The following is a 19,190-nucleotide window of genomic DNA, read 5'->3' on the forward strand; positions in this document are numbered from 1 at the left end:
TTTATCACAGTGATGGGACGTTAGTACTGTACCTGTCTGATACAGCGATCTGCTCCAGCATGGCCGATCCCGTGTTGGTTTTCCAGTTTCCGGAGATGGAAGTTCTCCTAGAATGTGAAGAATACAAGTAAAGGGGAGAAGGAAAATTACAATCTTTGATACTTCATACCTGACGGCTAATATTTGTTATAGTAATGTATATATGTTCACATTATAGATTTAACCTCTTCTATTCTTCCTTACCGCTGACCATCCCTGTTATTATATCTGCTTAGAGGGAAACACCTTTACCCGACCGTCATGTCTGGTTACAGGGAAACACCTTTTCCCCATCCTCCATCTTGCCCACTACTGATAGCATAAAACGTCATCGTGCCCGACATATTCAGTGAGAAGCGTCAGGAGAGAGGAGGATGCTGGGTCCCGGGCGCCGGCGCATTGGTAAGAAGATAGAAGAGAAGACAGAAGAAAGAAGGCCAAGTATGGTAAGTAAAGAAACGGAGGGGAAGGTGAAAGGAAACAGCAATGGAGGGGCAAAAGAATGAAGGAGGGGGCATAGTGAGGATGAAGAGGGGCAGACAGTGTGTGTGGATGAAGAGGGGCAGACAGCGTGTGTGGATGAAGAGGGGCAGACGGTGTGTGTGGATGAAGAGGGGCAGACAGTGTGTGTGGATGAAGAGGGGCAGACGGTGTGTGTGGATGAAGAGGGGCAGACGGTGTGTGTGGATGAAGAGGGGCAGACGGTGTGTGTTGGATGAAGAGGGGCAGACGGTGTGTGTGGATGAAGGGAGAGGGGCAGACGAGTGTGTGTGGATGAAGAGGGGCAGACGGTGTGTGTGGATGAAGAGGGGCAGACGGTGTGTGTGGATGAAGAGGGGCAGACGGTGTGTGTGGATGAAGAGGGGCAGACGGTGTGTGTGGATGAAGAGGGGCAGACAGTGTGTGTGGATGAAGAGGGGCAGACAGTGTGCGTGGATGAAGAGGGGCAGACAGTGTGCGTGGATGAAGAGGGGCAGACAGTGTGCGTGGATGAAGAGGGGCAGACAAGTGTGCGTGGATGAAGAGGGGCAGACAGTGTGCGTGGATGAAGAGGGGCAGACAGTGAGTGTGGATGAAGAGGGGCTGACAGTGAGTGTGGATGAAGAGGGGCAGACAGTGTGCGCGGATGAAGAGGGGCAGACAGTGTGCGCGGATGAAGAGGGGCAGACAGTGTGTGTGGATGAAGAGGGGCAGACAGTGTGTGTGGATGAAGAGGGGCAGACAGTGTGTGTGGATGAAGAGGGGCAGACAGTGTGTGTGGATGAAGAGGGGCAGACAGTGTGTGTGGATGGAGAGGGGTTGACAGTGTGTGTGGATGGAGAGGGGTTGACAGTGAGTGTGGATGAAGAGGGGCAGACAATGTGTGTGGATGAAGAGGGGCAGACGGTGTGTGTGGATGAAGAGGGGCAGACAGTGTGCGCAGATGAAGAGGGGCAGGCGGATGAAGAGGGGCAGACAGTGTGTGCGGATGAAGAGGGGCAGACAGTGTGTGTGGATGGAGAGGGGTTGACAGTGTGTGGATGAAGAGGGGCAGACAGTGTGCGTGGATGAAGAGGGGCAGACAGTGTTTGTGGATGAAGAGGGGCAGACAGTGTGTGGATAAAGAGGGGCACAGAGTACGCTGATGAAGAGGGGCAGACTGTAAAGGTGAAGGGGCACAGTGTGATGATTTTTGTACATGTTGTTTTATCTTGTTTGATTTTATTCCTCTTAATATTAGCTGTAAATTATTCTTTGTCAGAAATATAATTGAAAAAAATATATAAAAATATTATTTTCCCTTGGATTTATGTGTATTATTTTTTGCAACCAACTTACTAAGTATTTCTGTCCTGACCTAAATACTTACTACGTTATTTTGACTCAAGTACTTAAAAAACGGGACTGCACGGTAATTATTTTGGAGGGGTGCCTTGAAAAAATAATGGAAACTTTGAAAACTGAAAAAGTTTGGGAACGGCTGCAATAGATCATTGCTGCACTGTGGGCAGGATGGCTGGTCCAATGGTATTTATGTTATTACCATAGACAGGTGGGGTGCTTGGGGTCATTGTAGCTTATGACTAATGATCCCTCACAGTACAATCATTCTACACCAGGACTTTTGATTGTGAAATTAATAGGCGTATTACATCAATATGCATTGTCTGGCATTCTACCAGCTACTCTAACTTTCAATGAGTTTCACGTATGTAGAATTTACACTTCAGAACCTTATATGGGGGCTCCAGTGATCCTTATTCACATTCCTTCACTGAAGGCAAATCATACGGCAGAAGGAAAATATCTATTACTTATGTGTTTCAACTGGTCATCTGCCAAAATCTGTACGGAATGAGACGGGGCCAAGTACAGGGAAGGAAGCTGCGATAGACACGACTGGTTCCAATACAAATTCAGGTCTGCTGAAATCCTGACTATAGCAATGCAGGCAGTGGGTGTAATTTAGCACAGGGGAGATATAAGGAGCCGCAAAAAAACAATAGCAAATAGATAATAAAATTGGGGAAAATGGATTAACAAAAGGCTAGGTTTTCCCTTTAACTAAAAGATTAAATTCAGCTGCATCTCTGTGGGCGGCAGTTAGAGATGGCTGAACCTTAAATCGGCTATGTGCCCGCAGAATGGTTTTCCCACAACTATGAAACCATAAAGAATTTGTGAAGGCGGTGGGAAACTACAAGGTGTTGTAGATGGGTCATCACACCAAGGACGGAATTGTCTCAAAGGTCTACTGGAACCATCGAAGTTCAACTGCTTGACCCACGAGAGTTCCACTGTCTATAACGCTTATGGTCATCCGCAGCTGCCAACGCAACTTCTGCAAACTTGGGGAAACAAGGGTCCTGGATCTGTGTACAGAGACCGGCATGACGGCGAGGATAAATACCGGGCACACGGCTACTTTGAGCTGGCGGATAATCACAGGAGCGCCCATGCAACACAAAAACAAAAGCCTTCTCTACAGCCAGAAGATGATGGAGGTTCGGTTAATATAAATGAGGGACGGTCATGGGTGCCAGCAGATGACGATCTTAAGATTTCTACGACGACTAACAATCTCCTGATCCTATGTCCTAAGACACTTCCGCAGCCCAAGGCAAAATATTTTAGTTCTTCAGGAAATCACAAACTAAAGATAATATTTGTCTAGTGCTGGTGAAATAGTAAATATGAAGCGGGCAGCTACGTAGGTAAAGAGAGTGACACAGAACGAGGCATTAACATCAGGAGGAGAGAGGCATTGATACCTCATTACGAATCACATGGTCACATGGGTAGAAACAAGACGGCTAGCCTGGATCGCAGCCAATCAGACCTTTCCGTTCAGTACTGAATAGCAAGTAGACAAATTTCTTATGACCCATTAATATTAATACACTCATTAATTATTGAAGTATAATACAAGTTAGGTATTTTTTGTTATCTTATTTCATGTCGAATAATACGTGCTGTATTATTCAACATGAAATAAGATAACAAAAAATACCTAACGTGGCAGTACGGATGTTTTAAGAGGTATTTTTCTATGCAACCTTCCTAAACTATCGGGAATATTCCGTCTCAACTAGAAGTCGAAGATTCATTTTTTGACTGCACCAAAGCCACCCAGATATCGCATATCTCTTGATAAATCCATCAACTAACCCACCATTTTATCTTTCTCTCAATGTTCATTAAACAACTATCAGATAACTTTCAGATCGTATAAACAGTACATATAAATCCTCACATTTATACAGTACAGATAACCATATACGCTTAAATACACATAACACCACAGAGACAATGGTGCTTACATCAGGATAGATTGTCCGTAGGTGTGAAGCTTCATTTAAGATATTATATATTCCCATTAACATAATATTCAATAACAATCTTACAAATAGAATGTAAAACAGTTTTACATGGATAATACAATACATTGTTTCCATTACTTTGAATTATTTGCTTGTTTTATAAAGGTGTAATTACTTCACCTCAATTATGTGTATCCCTGGTTTCATTACAGGTGAATCTATTATTGTCCGTATCATAGATCCATAATCATTACGATTATTATTATGTTACGAGCCGTCCTGCTACTCGCGACGGCTCGGCTCCCCTCTGATTGGTTCTGGCTGCCTGACGTCACTTCCGGTCAGAGCGTCATCTCGCCAAGGGAACGGTCGGGATGCTCTCTCTCTGCCCTGAAGCCGCACCTGGTAAGTTGTCAGACGGCCGGGCGCGCGTGTTCTCTGATTAATTACTTAGCAGCTGGGTTGGCTGCTGTCCGTCATAGGTTGCTCCCAATCTGATTGGTCCTGGTCTGTATATATAAGGCAGTTAGGGCTCAGCCTCCCTGCCGGTTATAGCTTTCACTTGCTGTTTGCTGACCTGCTTCCTTTGGCTCCTGATTTATGATTGTCCCACCGTTACTGACCCTTGGCTTTCCTGACTCTGATTGTTTGCTCGTTGCCCTGACCTTTGGCTTGTTACTCGGATGCTCTTGCTCGCTGCCAGCCCTGACCCTTAAATGTTTCTGACCACGCTGCCCGTTACAGACCCCTGGCCTCGGCTACCTCTGACTACCCGCTATCATCCTGTCTACGGCCTTCTGTTTACAGCTGTGCTACGGCTGCCACAGATAAACTTCCACTACGCTAGCGCTGGGGGCATCTGAGAACCTGCGAGCACATAAAGCTCTACCGGATAGGCGGAGGCTAAAGGTGAAGACCTATAAACAATCTTCTAAAAGTTTATATGGTAACCGTGAGCTCTAACATATTATCATTTATTTATATAGCGTGAATCATATTATGCAGCATTGTACAGAGAATATTTATCCCCGTCCCACTGGAGCTTGCAGTCTAAATTCCTTATAAATCACAAAAAATGGACACACTAGGGTCCATTTTATCAGAAGACAACCTACCGGTATGTTTTTGGAGTGTGTAGGAATGAACCAGAGCACCTGTGGAAAACCCAGGGAGAACATACAAACTCCACACAGATAAGGCCATTACAATCATTATCCAAACACTACTGCTCTCGTATCATCACTGTCCTGCTATAACATATGTTTGTACTGCAATATAATCTTGTCTTCCCATAGTTGGGAAGAAGGGGAGAAACAGAGACTGTGGCTTGTTGTGGGATTATAAAGTCCAGTCCTGCACTCCCAGCTCTCTTTGCTGCAACGTTTTCGTGATGACATCATTGCGCACATGTGGGTGATCTCTGCACGTCACCACCAGCAATGACTCCTCACTGGTCCACTCTCTGTGGTACCGCCTAAGCCTTTACAACGCGGATGTGCGCCATCTGCGCGTTCGCAATCCAAATGAGGCACTGCGTCGGCGAGGAGAATTTTGTTCAATGGAAAGCGCACCGTGCCTCTGACAAAATCATACTGGTAGGTTAAGCAGCTGCTAACGAAAAATGGACCTTTTAGTGTGTGTGTTTTTGAGCGATAGGGAACTTAAAACTGTAAATCCCAATGGGGCAGTGACTGATGTGATGATATAACATTCTTTGTACGTTTAAAATATCATGGCACTCTATAAAGAATAATAATTAATGCCCGGCTGAGTCCTCGGAGGTGCTGAGATGAAATGTCATTATACATTAGTCACTACTTCTTCACATCAACACCAACTTGTCTTCTGCTCTTGTGTAAAACGAGATTGCCTGTCTCCCAATCCTAGTATGAACGTGACTCATTCAAATCCAAGCTATTTAAATAATCACTGATCACCATCCTGAGATGAGTCCAGTAACTTAATATCCTACATGATGACACGACAAAGACAATTTCCCTTGTTAATGTACGTGGCCCGGAGTTTCTGCTCATGCCAAGGCGTGAGACACTTACGCAACACTTCACTAGGGGAAGTTTTACGATCAAACACTTTCTCAACAGCTAAGGTCGTGGTACGGGGAGTATTTCATTGTTTAGGCAAACATTTACATATTATTGTCTGCAAATAACGTGCTCATACTATATAAAAACAAGAAGTGGTTAAATGAAAGGATATCGTGTATCGTTGCACAATACAAGACGCAAGACGACTGGCTAACAAAAGGTGAACAGTTCAGGGTCTTTATTGTATTATTTTCTGCATGTGGAAAAAGATACAGTAACGTATCACAAGTCCAATGATTATTTAGTGGAGGTAAGAGCAGCAAATTGCCTTTAAAATACAGGAAACAGACAGTTCATTTAATTTAGGATATTGTTGCTTGAATGTTGGATCGGTAGGTTTGTTGACTCAGTGGGTAAAATGTACAACCAGCTATGTTCTATCTTTAATTAAGAACACAGATTTAAATATCTCTAGTTATTCACTAACACAGTGGCCTAGTGGTTAGCACTTCTGCCTCACAGCATTTGGGTCATGAGTTTGATTCCTGACCATGGCCTTATCTGTGTGGAGTTTGTATGTTCTCCCCGTGTTTGCGTGGGTTTCCTCCGGGTGCTCCGGTTTCCTCCCACACTTCAAAAACATACTGGTAGGTTAATTGGCTGCTATCAAAAATTGACCCTAGTCTCTCTCTCTGTCTGTCTGTGTGTTGGTGTGTGTCTATATTAGTCTCTCTGTGTATGTTAGGGGATTTAGACTGTAAGCTCCAATGGGGCAGGGACTGATGTGAGTGAGTTCTCTGTACAGCGCTGCAGAATTAGTGGTGCAATATAAATAAATGGTGATGATGATGATACTGGTCCCCGACCACAAGTTCATGTCTCTGACTAGCCATACTGGATTGGAACCAGAGGTTTAAGTCTAAAGAGTTCTACTCCATACTGGTTCTAGAACATGTTTCCTAGGTTTTATTGGGATTAAAGTGTTTGACCAGCTATGCGCTATATTGCTTCTAGAGCACAGGCTCAAGTGTCTGAACAGCTCTGCTCTATAACCGCTCGAGTGTAGTTTCTAGTTTTTGACGAATTGAGCTCTACACCGATTTCAGAAAATTGAGTTCAAAAGTTTGACCAGCTCGGTTCTTTGTTGGTTCCGGAGCATGGGTTCAGTGGTCTGGCTAGCTCTGCTCTATGCTGGCTATAGAACATAGGAATATGGATAGCCAGTGATGTTGATGTTTAGCTTTACTCCATAAGGACTCCAGATCATGCCCTCAAGTGCTCTACACTGACTTCAAAGCACAGGTCTGTGTGTCTCATAGGAAGGTTGTCTAGTGAGATGAAGGATTCAGGTGTTGCCATAACTTGTGCCAGGTCATGCTAGAGGAAAGGGAGAGGCCAACATTATACCGTTCGGAGCTGGAAAAACTTGCATGGCAGAAAGTGAGGGAGAGACAGAGAGACCTGTAACAAACATTTCTGTGAAAAGGAGAGTTCAGTAAGATCAACAAGACCAGCTATTTTAAACCTAAGGTAAACCGCACACTCTATTTAAAGCTGCCTAGGAAGAGAGAGTCACAAAATCAGCAGGATATAATAAATAAACAGCTTTCACAGTCTAACATTTCTATCTGCTATATGTACTGCAGAGAAAACAGGGTCATATATCAAACGGAGTCCCCCAAATGTGGGGGATGCCACAAAAGTATATTTAGGGACTATGTGCCTATTTTTTTTTACTGAACTATGCATGGATTTGCACGGCAAATTATAGAGTGAGGAAATCTGACAGAGGATAAGGAACGGCCATGGGGACTTCCCCAGCAGTGCAGGATGGGCCCTATGCATGCGTTCTCCAAAAATAAGGGCCAATATATTTAAATGCTCAGTAGGAATGGGTAATTGAAAATATTTTTGAAAGGCGTCACATGCCTTATTTAAAAAAGTAGAGGGGTCAAATAATTAGTACAATGTGAGAAAACTGTAGAAGGTTAAAATACTGAAGAGGGTGTTCCCTATGTGACCGAGCAGGTCTTGTGATGATCACAGACATCGGACCTGCGTATGGACCGGGACTTTTCTCAACGAGGCGAATGCATGGAGTTGTAAAGCTGGCTACAAATAGGCATTTATAGATGCACTGCGCACACGTCGCTCTTTGAAAATCAACCCCACAATAACATTTATATTCCTAAAACGCAAGTAGTAAGTACAGCCAACATAAAAAAAAAAAAGCAATGAGAACGACGCAAAGAATAAATGCCCGATATAAAGGACAACTACACCCAGAAGCTGAGCACCAAACACATTCTGCAAGACCTGGCTTGATCTTATTATGCACAAATGTCGAGCGAAAAATCTGGGTTAGCCACTCGTAATAGCTCTCAGCCCGCTAAGAGATAGGGAAGCATGTAATGCGCTTGACAGAGAGTGTGACTGCAAGTGAGCAGAGCGATAAGAGCTGCGAGGATAACGGCAGAGCTCGGGAATAAGATTAGAAGAGGATTAAATACTACAAACACGGTAAAACGTACACAAGACACACGGTGCCGACAGCCAGGCAAACACCAGGAAAACATTAGGGCAGGCTGGTCAACTGATCTATGCTGAAACCTCAGACAGCGGGGGCCGCCTTCAGCAATTTTCTAGAGACCTTACCAAAAAATTTCAGCCTGGCTTGCGTTCAATTCAGCAGTCGTTTAATAAGAGGATTGTTCTAATTGAACTCTGTTCATCAAAAGCTGCAAATTGAGGCGGCCGGGGGTTATTTTTTTTTAACAAGACGGAGTCTCTACCGTCAGGACAAGGAGATATAATGCATATGGCAATCGCTTACATGTAGGCTTTGTAGTTGTTCCCAATTTTCTGGATACGGACATCGTACTTGGCATCGATGAATGGTTCGGATGTAGCGTAGGTTTTGGTGAGCGCCACTACACTGGCAATGTCTTGGAAGTCATATTGATTGTCCACCTTCACCTGGAATGGAATATGAGAGTAGAGTCTGTGGGTTTATCGCTAGAACTTTGCAAAGACATTCACATGATGCTATGTCATGTCTCAGTAGGTTTAAGGCTAAGCCTTCTCAGACCTCTATACAATATCAATAGCTTCTATTCTGGAAACCCAGCTTTTTGCTATTAGGTTTTCCAGGCTAAAATTGAGTAATGATATCCGTTCCGTCTCATAGAGCAGATTTGCAGATTCTCTGGTCTAGAGATTTACGCAGAATCGTCCCACCAAGGAAACTTTTACAGAATAGCTCAAGGAACAGGAATTCATCTGTGTAACACCTGGTACAAGGATTCAGAAGTTTTATGTATCCAGCTCTCAGTCTCTTTCTCTATAAACATGTGGAAATCCCCCTTTACGTCCCTCTGGTGTTTGCCATACCCCTGGTATGTGCGTGAGCAAAAAATATTACACTTGCAGTAATTTTCTAAATATGTTACATAAGCCACATTCTCTTTTACTTACAGAAAGGAATAACAGGCGTAATAGACCCAAACATGGGACGAAAGGAGCGTGGTTACTAAATCTTTTATACCTAGTGGCAATGCCACCCAACGTACATTTTTAGACCCAATGATGTTTGTACATATTTTCTGCATTTGTTGTTGAATTGTGCCTACTAATAGTAACGTATAATTTATATATGGAGTAGTGCACTCCTCACTGTAAATTATATGAATATTGGAAGTCACGGAGGGGTTATGGGACCACATAAAACCACAAGGCGGCTGTAGACGGAATTACATTTATACAGGTCTAAAATGACTACTAATATCTATAATAATATACAGTCCAGAGGGTAATATAAGGAATAATACAATATGAAATGATACTTATAATGAAGTGATAATAATGAAGTGATAATATAAGAACTCAACAATTATACAGATATAATTTACAGGAGTTTATGAATATATTAACACCACTCCTGTATCATAAATGCTATTTATTTATTGCAAGTAATCAGTTTGATTCATGGCTTGCTACGCATGGAGAAGGGAACTGTGAATAGGATGGAATAAATAGAAACAAGCCAACAGAACTTGGTGTCACAATGTTAGTAGAACTTTGTGTAGTAACTGAGATAAGAAAGTAGAGGGATAAAGCGAGGTCAGGGCACAGAAAGAGGAAGAATTTGACTTGCGGGTGACACCTGCTATTATACATTAACACTCCAGGAAAGGAAAGACGCAAGCTGTATTGTGTAATATATGACTTTCCAGTGACCTGCCGGATCTCTGGGCTCCCGGTCTGACCCGTTCTCGCCCTACTGACCCCTCTGTACTCACCTTCCCCATGCCTGAGTGAGCGTGTCCCATCTTGATCACCACTGGGAACCTGGATGCGGTCAGCTGAGAGGGAGAGAGGACAAACAGTGCAATTAGTTCTCAGTGGTTTCTGTGCATTGTTGTAACGTTAATAACATGTGGTATTTGTGAATATACAGAGTGATGGGAATTGTTTTCTCACACAACTTACAGTCTCTACATCACGTCATTTACATTTTGTTAAAAGTTTACTTTGTTTTGTCTTTGTATGTAAGATGATGGGCGAGAGGTGGAAGAAGTACTGAGAAATGCGTCTGGGAGAGAGATCGATGTGAAATGTGTTGAGGGAGATACCGGGTGAGGGGAGACGCAGAGTGATAGACGGAGGTTACAGGTGTCGGGGGAGACGCAGAGCGATAGATGGAGGTTACAGGCGTCGGGGGAGACGCAGAGTGATAGACAGAGGTTACAGGTGTCGGGGGAGACGCAGAGCGATAGATGGAGGTTACAGGCGTCGGGGGAGACGCAGAGCGATAGACGGAGGTTACAGGTGTCGGGGGAGACGCAGAGCGATAGACGGAGGTTACAGGTGTCGGGGGAGACGCAGAGCGATAGACGGAGGTTACAGGCGTCGGGGGAGACACAGAGGGATAGACAGACGTTACTGGTGTCGGGGGAATGCAGAGCGACAGACGGAGGTTACAGGTGTCGGGGGGGGGGGGGGGGAAATGCAGAGCGATAGACAGACGTTACTGGTGTCGGGGGAATGCAGAGCGACAGACGGGGGTTACAGGCGTCGGGGGACGCTGAGCGATAGACGGATGTTACAGGCGTCGGGGGAGACGCAGAGCAACAGACGGGGCTTACAGGTGTCGGGGGACGCTGAGCGATAGACGGATGTTACAGGCGTCGGGGGGGGGGGGCGACTCAGAGCGACAGACGGAGGTTACAGGCGTCAGGGGAGACACAGAGGGATAGACGGAGGTTACAGGTGTCGGGGGAGACGTAGAGCGATAGACGGAGGTTACTGGTGTCGGGGGAGATGCAGAGCGATAGACGGAGGTTACAGGTGTCGGGGGAGACGTAGAGCGATAGATGGAGGTTACTGGTGTCGGGGGAGATGCAGAGCGATAGACGGAGGTTACAGGTGTCGGGGGAGACGTAGAGCGATAGATGGAGGTTACTGGTGTCGGGGGAGATGCAGAGCGATAGACGGAGGTTACAGGTGTAGGGGGAGACGCAGAGGGATAGACGGAGGTTACTGGTGTTGGGGAAAACAGATGGAGGTTACAGGCGTCGAGGGAGACGCAGAGGGATAGACGGAGGTTACAGGCGTCGGGGGGAGACACAGAGCGATAGACGGATGTTACAGTTGTCGGGGGTAGATGCAGAGCGATAGACGGAGGTTACAGGCGTCGGGGGAGACGCAGAGTGATAGACGGAGGTTACAGGCGTCGGGGGAGACGCAGAGCGATAGACGGAGGTTACAGGCATCGGGGGAGACGCAGAGCGATAGACGGAGGTTACAGGCGTCGGGGGACACAGAGCGATAGACGGATGTTACAGGCGTCGGGGGAGACTCAGAGCGACAGACGGAGGTTACAGGTGTCGGGGGAGACGCAGAGCGACAGACGGAGGTTACAGGCGTCGGGGGAGACGCAGAGCGATAGACGGATGTTACAGGCGTCGGGGGAGACGCAGAGCGAAAGACGGATGTTACAGGCGTCGGGGGAGACGCAGAGCGACAGACGGATGTTACAGGCGTCGGGGGAGACGCAGAGCGACAGACGGAGGTTACAGGCGTCGGGGGAGACGCAGAGCGACAGACGGAGGTTACAGGCGTCGGGGGACGCTGAGCGACAGACGGATGTTACAGGCGTCAGGGGAGACGCAGAGCGATAGATGGATGTTACAGGCGTCGGGGGAGACGCAGAGCGACAGACGGAGGTTACAGGCGTCGGGGGAGACGCAGAGCGACAGACGGAGGTTACAGGCGTCGGGGGACGCTGAGCGACAGACGGAGGTTACAGGCGTCGGGGGACACTGAGCGACAGACGGATGTTACAGGCGTCCTGGGAGACGCAGAGCGACAGACGGATGTTACAGGCGTCCTGGGAGACGCAGAGCGACAGACGGATGTTACAGGCGTCAGGGGAGACGCAGAGCGACAGTCGGAGGTTACAGGCGTCGGGGGACGCTGAGCGACAGACGGAGGTTACAGGCGTCGGGGGACGCTGAGCGACAGACGGATGTTACAGGCGTCAGGGGAGACGCAGAGCGACAGACGGATGTTACAGGCGTCAGGGGAGACGCAGAGCGACAGACGGATGTTACAGGCGTCAGGGGAGACGCAGAGCGACAGTCGGAGGTTACAGGCGTCGGGAGACGCAGAGCGACAGTCGGAGGTTACAGGCGTCGGGGGACGCTGAGCGACAGACGGATGTTACAGGCGTCGGGGGAGACGCAGAGCGATAGACGGATGTTACAGGCGTCGGGGGAGACGCAGAGCGACAGACGGAGGTTACAGGCGTCGGGGGAGACGCAGAGCGACAGACGGAGGTTACAGGCGTCGGGGGGGACGCTGAGCGACAGACGGAGGTTACAGGCGTCGGGGGAGACGCAGAGCGACAGACGGATGTTACAGGCGTCGGGGGAGACGCAGAGCGACAGACGGATGTTACAGGCGTCGGGGGAGACGCAGAGCGATAGACGGATGTTACAGGCGTCGGGGGAGACGCAGAGCGATAGACGGATGTTACAGGCGTCGGGGGAGACGCAGAGCGACAGACGGATGTTACAGGCGTCGGGGGAGACGCAGAGCGACAGACGGAGGTTACAGGCGTCGGGGGACGCTGAGCGACAGACGGAGGTTACAGGCGTCGGGGGAGACGCAGAGCGATAGACGGATGTTACAGGCGTCGGGGGAGACGCAGAGCGATAGACGGATGTTACAGGCGTCGGGGGAGACACAGAGCGATAGACGGAGGATACAAGTGTCGGGGGTAGATGCAGAGCGATAGACGGAGGATACAAGTGTCGGGGGTAGATGCAGAGCGATAGACGGATGTTACAGGCGTCGGGGGAGACGCAGAGCGACAGACGGATGTTACAGGCGTCGGGGGAGACGCAGAGCGACAGACGGAGGTTACAGGCGTCGGGGGAGACGCAGAGCGACAGACGGAGGTTACAGGCGTCGGGGGACGCTGAGCGACAGACGGAGGTTACAGGCGTCGGGGGAGACGCAGAGCGATAGACGGATGTTACAGGCGTCGGGGGAGACGCAGAGCGATAGACGGATGTTACAGGCGTCGGGGGAGACACAGAGCGATAGACGGAGGATACAAGTGTCGGGGGTAGATGCAGAGCGATAGACGGAGGATACAAGTGTCGGGGGGGAGGGGGGACCAGTGCGATAGACGGACAATGGGTTTGATTCCGACAAGGACCCTATCTCTTCGGCGTTTGTATGTTCTCATGTCTACGTGAGTTTCCTCCAAGTAGAATAGATTGGTAGCTCCACTAGGAACAGAGACTGATGTGAATGATTATGTTGCTGCTGTATAAATAATAGGTAATAATAACAATCTATAAAACAGAAACTGATTCTATGGTTACTTTTTATTAAACAGATCAATTCCTAACTTTCACAGCACAACAGGAAATTATCCTGTAATTTGCTTTTAGCATTTGGAGCAATAGCTTCAAAATGGAAACAACCATTTTTACCATCAGTTGCTGAATAAAGCAACAACATGTGTTTTGTACCCCAAATGCCAGAAATCTGCAGCACTAATCCAACTCCACTGTGTCAAGTTTCAATAGATGTTGGATCCTTGGTTTATCTACAACTACCCCTAGAACCCCTTTCATTAGACAGACGTTGCTGGCGTTTTCCGCGTTATACTTTAAAAAAAACCCAATAACACTTTGGTTAAAAGAAACAAACAGGACTTGATAGACCAGTATGAACATTGTCTATTCATCACACTACCCTGGGTGGCTTAGTTATAGGGACAGAGTATGTCTAACATAAGTAACAATTACAATTGCTGGAAAGGAGTTAAAGAGATATATAATTGACATTTCTCTGCATCCCCTTCTATGGATAGAGTACTCGGGCTGCGTGCAGGAATGTTATCTTTCAGCCCAGCTCAGGATGAGAGTGTATTATTTTAGGAGACTGGGGTTAGAAAACAAGAAAGAATTGAGATCACAGAGACGTGTTTTCCTATCTAGAACAATCAACAAACTGACGTCCTACACACTTCTCCCCCTGGCTGGTTTCTTTCGGTTCTCCAAACCTCGTCCCAGCGAGCGAGGTTAGTGAGTTTAATGTAAACTGGTGGAAAGGAAAGCAGAGTGTGGAAATACAGGAAGGCAGGGGAGTCGGCGTACTTCTGTCACGGCCCTCCTGTGCGTCTCACAGTCTCCTGTGGTTTTTCACTTTCCCTTTTTGTGGTCGAGGCGGGGCTGTTAACTGTAACACGTATTGTTCACAGTTATCCTGATATTCCACTGAAATTCTTTTTAAAAAGTGTTACCACCTCGTTCATTACAGAAAGCTGAAGTTACCCCCCACGTCTTTAGGACAGTATGCTCATGGGATCTGATATAGATCAAATAGCCACGACTGCACTCATGTCAGCTGCTGTGACATCACTAGTCCTGTCTCCATGTATGAATCGGACAATCCGCACAGTACATTTTTCAATGGTATCATGCAGAGAATAACGAACAGTTTCAGATGGGCTGTAATAAGTTTGATTGGCCAGGTCTTGTTAGGGGTTGCCTGGTGGGTGATGTGCTGTGTCTCCATTATATTAATAATAATAATATAATGAAATATATCTTATAATATTATAATAAAATATTATTATAATATAATAGGTACATTTTTAGCCACTGAATGGGTAATCTTTTTCACCAATGTAGTATTTTGTTTTACTGTATCAGTAAGTTACAAGGGTCTGACATAGACTCTGTAGCTGATCCCCCTGGTTACAGACCCCGGGACATCATGGGTTGTTATGATATAGGGATTATAAGTGGGAGGGACAGAGTAGCATAGGGACAGTTACCAGAATTACAACTGAGCTGTAGGAATTCCTGCAATGTATGTTGGGTAACAAAGGATTATTTAAGACCTGGTGTGTATTAAACACGTTGCATTGAAACCTTACATCATTAAACCCATGGGTGTATATGCGGCCACTCAGTATACAGCTTGGCATGTTGCTGGACTTCTTTAAGTAATTTCAAACAGCTGCAAAGTAACTTGTTGCACAGAAAGAGTTTATAAATCCAAAAATGTGCCAATATATAAAACAAAGAGAATAATGTCATTAATATAAACATAGAAGTAAGGTCTATTGTGAAAGGTCAGTACACAGATACAGCATTCTAGACTCTGTTCGAGCACCATGGGAGATGGTCGTGCTAGACATGCCCCTCGGTGGTGCTCGACGCACACACACCCCTAGCAGGTGCTAGACACGCCCCTCAGTGGTGCCCGATGCACACACACCCCTAGCAGGTGCTAGACACTTCCCTCGGCGGTGCGCGACACACACCCCTAGCAGGTGCTAGACACTTCCCTCGGCGGTGCGCGACACACACCCCTAGCAGGTGCTAGACACGCCCCTTGGTGGTGCTCGACGCAAGCACACCCCTAGCAGGTGCTAGACACTTCCCTCGGCGGTGCGCGACACACACCCCTAGCAGGTGCTAGACACTTCCCTCGGCGGTGCGCGACACACACCCCTAGCAGGTGCTAGACACGCCCCTCGGTGGTGCTCGACGCACGCACACCCCTAGCAGGTGCTAGACACTCCTCTCGGCGGTGTGCGACACACACCCCTAGCAGGTGCTAGACACTCCCCTTGGCGGTGCGCGACACACACCCCTAGCAGGTGCTAGACACGCTCCTCGGTGGTGCTCGACGCACGCACACCACTAGCAGGTGCTAGACACTCCCCTCGGCGGTGCGCGACACACACCCCTAGCAGGTGCTAGACACACGCCTTTGGGGGGTGCTCAACATACCCCTGGGTGGTGCTCAACTCACACACACCCCTAGAAGGTGCTAGACACGCCCCTCGGAGGTGCTAGACACACCCCTGGGTGGTGCTACACACACATACATGCCTTAGGAGGTACTAGACACACCCCTGGGTGGTGCTCGACACAGACACGCCTTAGGAGGTACTAGACACACCCCTGGGTGGTGCTCGACACAGACACCCCTAGAAGGTGCTAGACATACCCCTGGGTGGTGCTACACACACATACATGCCCCTGGGTGGTGCTAGATACTCCCTTCCCACGGTGTACCATTGCAATGCCCCCGTCTATACTTCCCTGGGTGCACACCCTAATAAAATATGCTGCCTATGCCAGACGGTTGCCGTTTTTGCCTTCTCAAAACAGCAGCTCCGCCATTATACATTCTATGTCTCTCTGCCCCAATCAACCCCACATCGCAGTCTGGTCAGCCCGCACAGCCTGTGGAGAGCCCAGTCAGACCACAGAGTGACTGGATCTATATTTCATTAGGGCCACACACTTAGGGCCTCATTTCAAGTTTGACGCATCTTGTGCCCTGAACTCTGATCTCTGTTGACTTTTCATGTGTACATTGAGTTGCATTCATCTCCATATCCGTCCAGCTCAAAGCCCAGCAGTATTCCTTACGTCTTCTTTCATTCATGTGCTCATGCAGTCGCCCAATCGGAAACGACAAATAAGAAATCCAAGTAGCTGGACGTAGTCCCATATACTATAATATAATATAATATAGCAATGTTACTAAAGAATAAAGTGCTATCGGCTGAAGGGGGTCATACACAAAGTGGCTAAACAGTGTTGCTGGTGTCATCATCATGACGTATATTTACACCAGGAACCCAGTACCCGGTACGCCCCTAAGAAGCTTATCTAGGGATGTGTCCAAGTCTCCTTAGATCACATCTCCAGGGGGCAGGATACACTTACATTGGCACGCCCTTATTGTACTCAACTAACACTTGCCCACTCATATTCCGACCTTTCCAGGCGTAACGGGCAACAGGTCCAAGTTTTGGTACCCAGGTACAGTACAGAAATGCGTATATAACCCACAAATGGACCTACATTGAATTGTCAACGAGGTCCTTTATGTCCAAATTGGGCAGGCCAGTTGTTTTGAGGAAAGACAAAATAAATAGACCTCAAGCGATCCTATCCCCCTTGTCAGCCAATGACTGCACACAAAGTAAAGTCATTTGGAGTCCACGCACCTCTCACATGAAAAACGAGCGGGGTTATATTAATTTCAGCAAGAGGTGGCCCAAACGTTCACCTGGTAGCCAACATCTTAGTGTAGTAACTCTAGATTTAATTCCCGATGACTTGGATGGTCGGCTTCCCATCTCTTTTCTTCCTACCTCCTACAATTCTCTAACCTCCACATCATGTCTGATGTAATGCAGTTGCATAGCTATCCTCTAAAACGTCTGCAAATACCAATGCAAACTGAGCAGTGACGTATTTAATGTAAGGCCGCTGCTTCCAGCTTTATGTAAACACTACATAATTTCCCAAAAATTCACTAGAGGCATCAACGCTCCAATACTTACCTCACCTTTGTTTAGATCCGATTACAAAATATTTAAGGGCTGCTGACTCGGTGAGAAATTGCACAGTGGAACGAGAATAATTTTGATTTAAAACCCACACAGCCGCTTCCTGTCTCCTTATTATAATTATATCATTACCGGTTTTTATTTTTAGAAGGCATGGTCCATGGGGAGGGGGGGGGGGGGGGGATAATGGGTCACAGTCTTGCGGTTGCAGAACTGGGCAGGAGCTGATGGATTTCAGCCATGCATTACCTCCTTCTCTATGTAAATATCTTTTTTCCGTTGTACTGTTGTGGTGATATAGGTTTTATACGCCACCTCTTGTATGTGATTTTTCGAGATAAGTCCCTAGCACAGGCTGCTATTAAAAAAGACACATCAGGTAACGCATGCAGCGGTCTTTCCAGGAAAACACGTGACCGCTTTGAAGTCTGGATTTGGGAATATTTGCACACTGCACCTCTGTAGGAGTTTGGATGTTTGCCAGCCAGAGAGTCTGGGGCGTTTATCAGTAATACACACCAGCAACAGACGCTTACACTAGATAGATAGTGAGGGGGAATTCCCGGCAAGTGACTTGTATTTCATCTGCTCATTTTCCTGGTAACAATGCAAGAATCACGTCACTAGACATCTACATTAATGGATGGGGGGCTACCCTTCCTCATTTAATTCCGTGATCCAGTTACGTCCCACGTTGACTAGTTTCATGTATGTTATTGTCTTATTGTCCAATCTACAAACACAGTTAGAAACAAAGACAGACCAGTGAATCTTTTATAATTAGATTTGAGACTGATTGCTGATTTAGGAAAGTTAAAATTCAGCCGAAACCTCGCCCACATACTTAACACACTTATCAACATTGATTCCGGGCCCCCATGCACTTGCCCCCATGGGCGCAGTCCCTTTTTGTTGCAATGCTGCGAATCGGGCATTGCGCAGTTTGGGGGGGGGGGGCTTTGATGATGTGAATGGCGCAATTATGCCCCGCCTCTGCCTACTTTAATAGTAAAGTGGGTGGGATCCGAGAGAGAGGCCTGTTCTTCAACAAGTTTCCCCTGAATTTCGGGGAGTCTCCCAGACATTTCAGGAGAGTAGACAAATATGACACTTAAGCACCTCATGTACTAAATACAGTCCCGATGTCCTCTCGCACGCGCATTACTTTAGGAGGAAACTTGAAAAGTTTCATTATATGAAAGGGGTGGGACTAAAGTATTAGGAGGCGGGACTTTGAGTGGTTACAGTTTTGAACAAGGTGTCTACTGGGTTTAGAATAGGCGTGAATGTTGAAGAGTGCTGGGAACGCTATCTTGGCGCATCCAGTGCTCTTCATAAACGCGTTTCGGAGACGACCTCTGCAGAGTCGTCCATTGTTTTCCAGCTTTCGCTTCTTGAATCTGTACCACT

The 19,190-nt window shown here is 47.1% G+C and overlaps 1 protein-coding gene across 4 annotated transcripts in view; it reads right to left on the bottom strand.

Moving 5' to 3' along the window:
* SYN1 (synapsin I) overlaps positions 1-19,190 on the bottom strand; it is an 87,410-nt gene that overhangs the window by 27,930 nt on the left and 40,290 nt on the right. For all 4 annotated transcript variants that reach the window (XM_075185509.1, XM_075185508.1, XM_075185511.1 and 1 more), the window contains exons 6-8: positions 10,183-10,245; positions 8,718-8,860; positions 33-107 (exon numbers count right to left, since the gene is read on the bottom strand). In XM_075185509.1, the coding sequence (XP_075041610.1) occupies positions 33-107; positions 8,718-8,860; positions 10,183-10,245 (281 nt within the window). The remainder of the gene's footprint in view (positions 1-32; positions 108-8,717; positions 8,861-10,182; positions 10,246-19,190) is intronic.

This window comes from Mixophyes fleayi, chromosome 9, assembly GCF_038048845.1.
Source record: "Mixophyes fleayi isolate aMixFle1 chromosome 9, aMixFle1.hap1, whole genome shotgun sequence".
NCBI lineage: Eukaryota > Metazoa > Chordata > Amphibia > Anura > Limnodynastidae > Mixophyes > Mixophyes fleayi.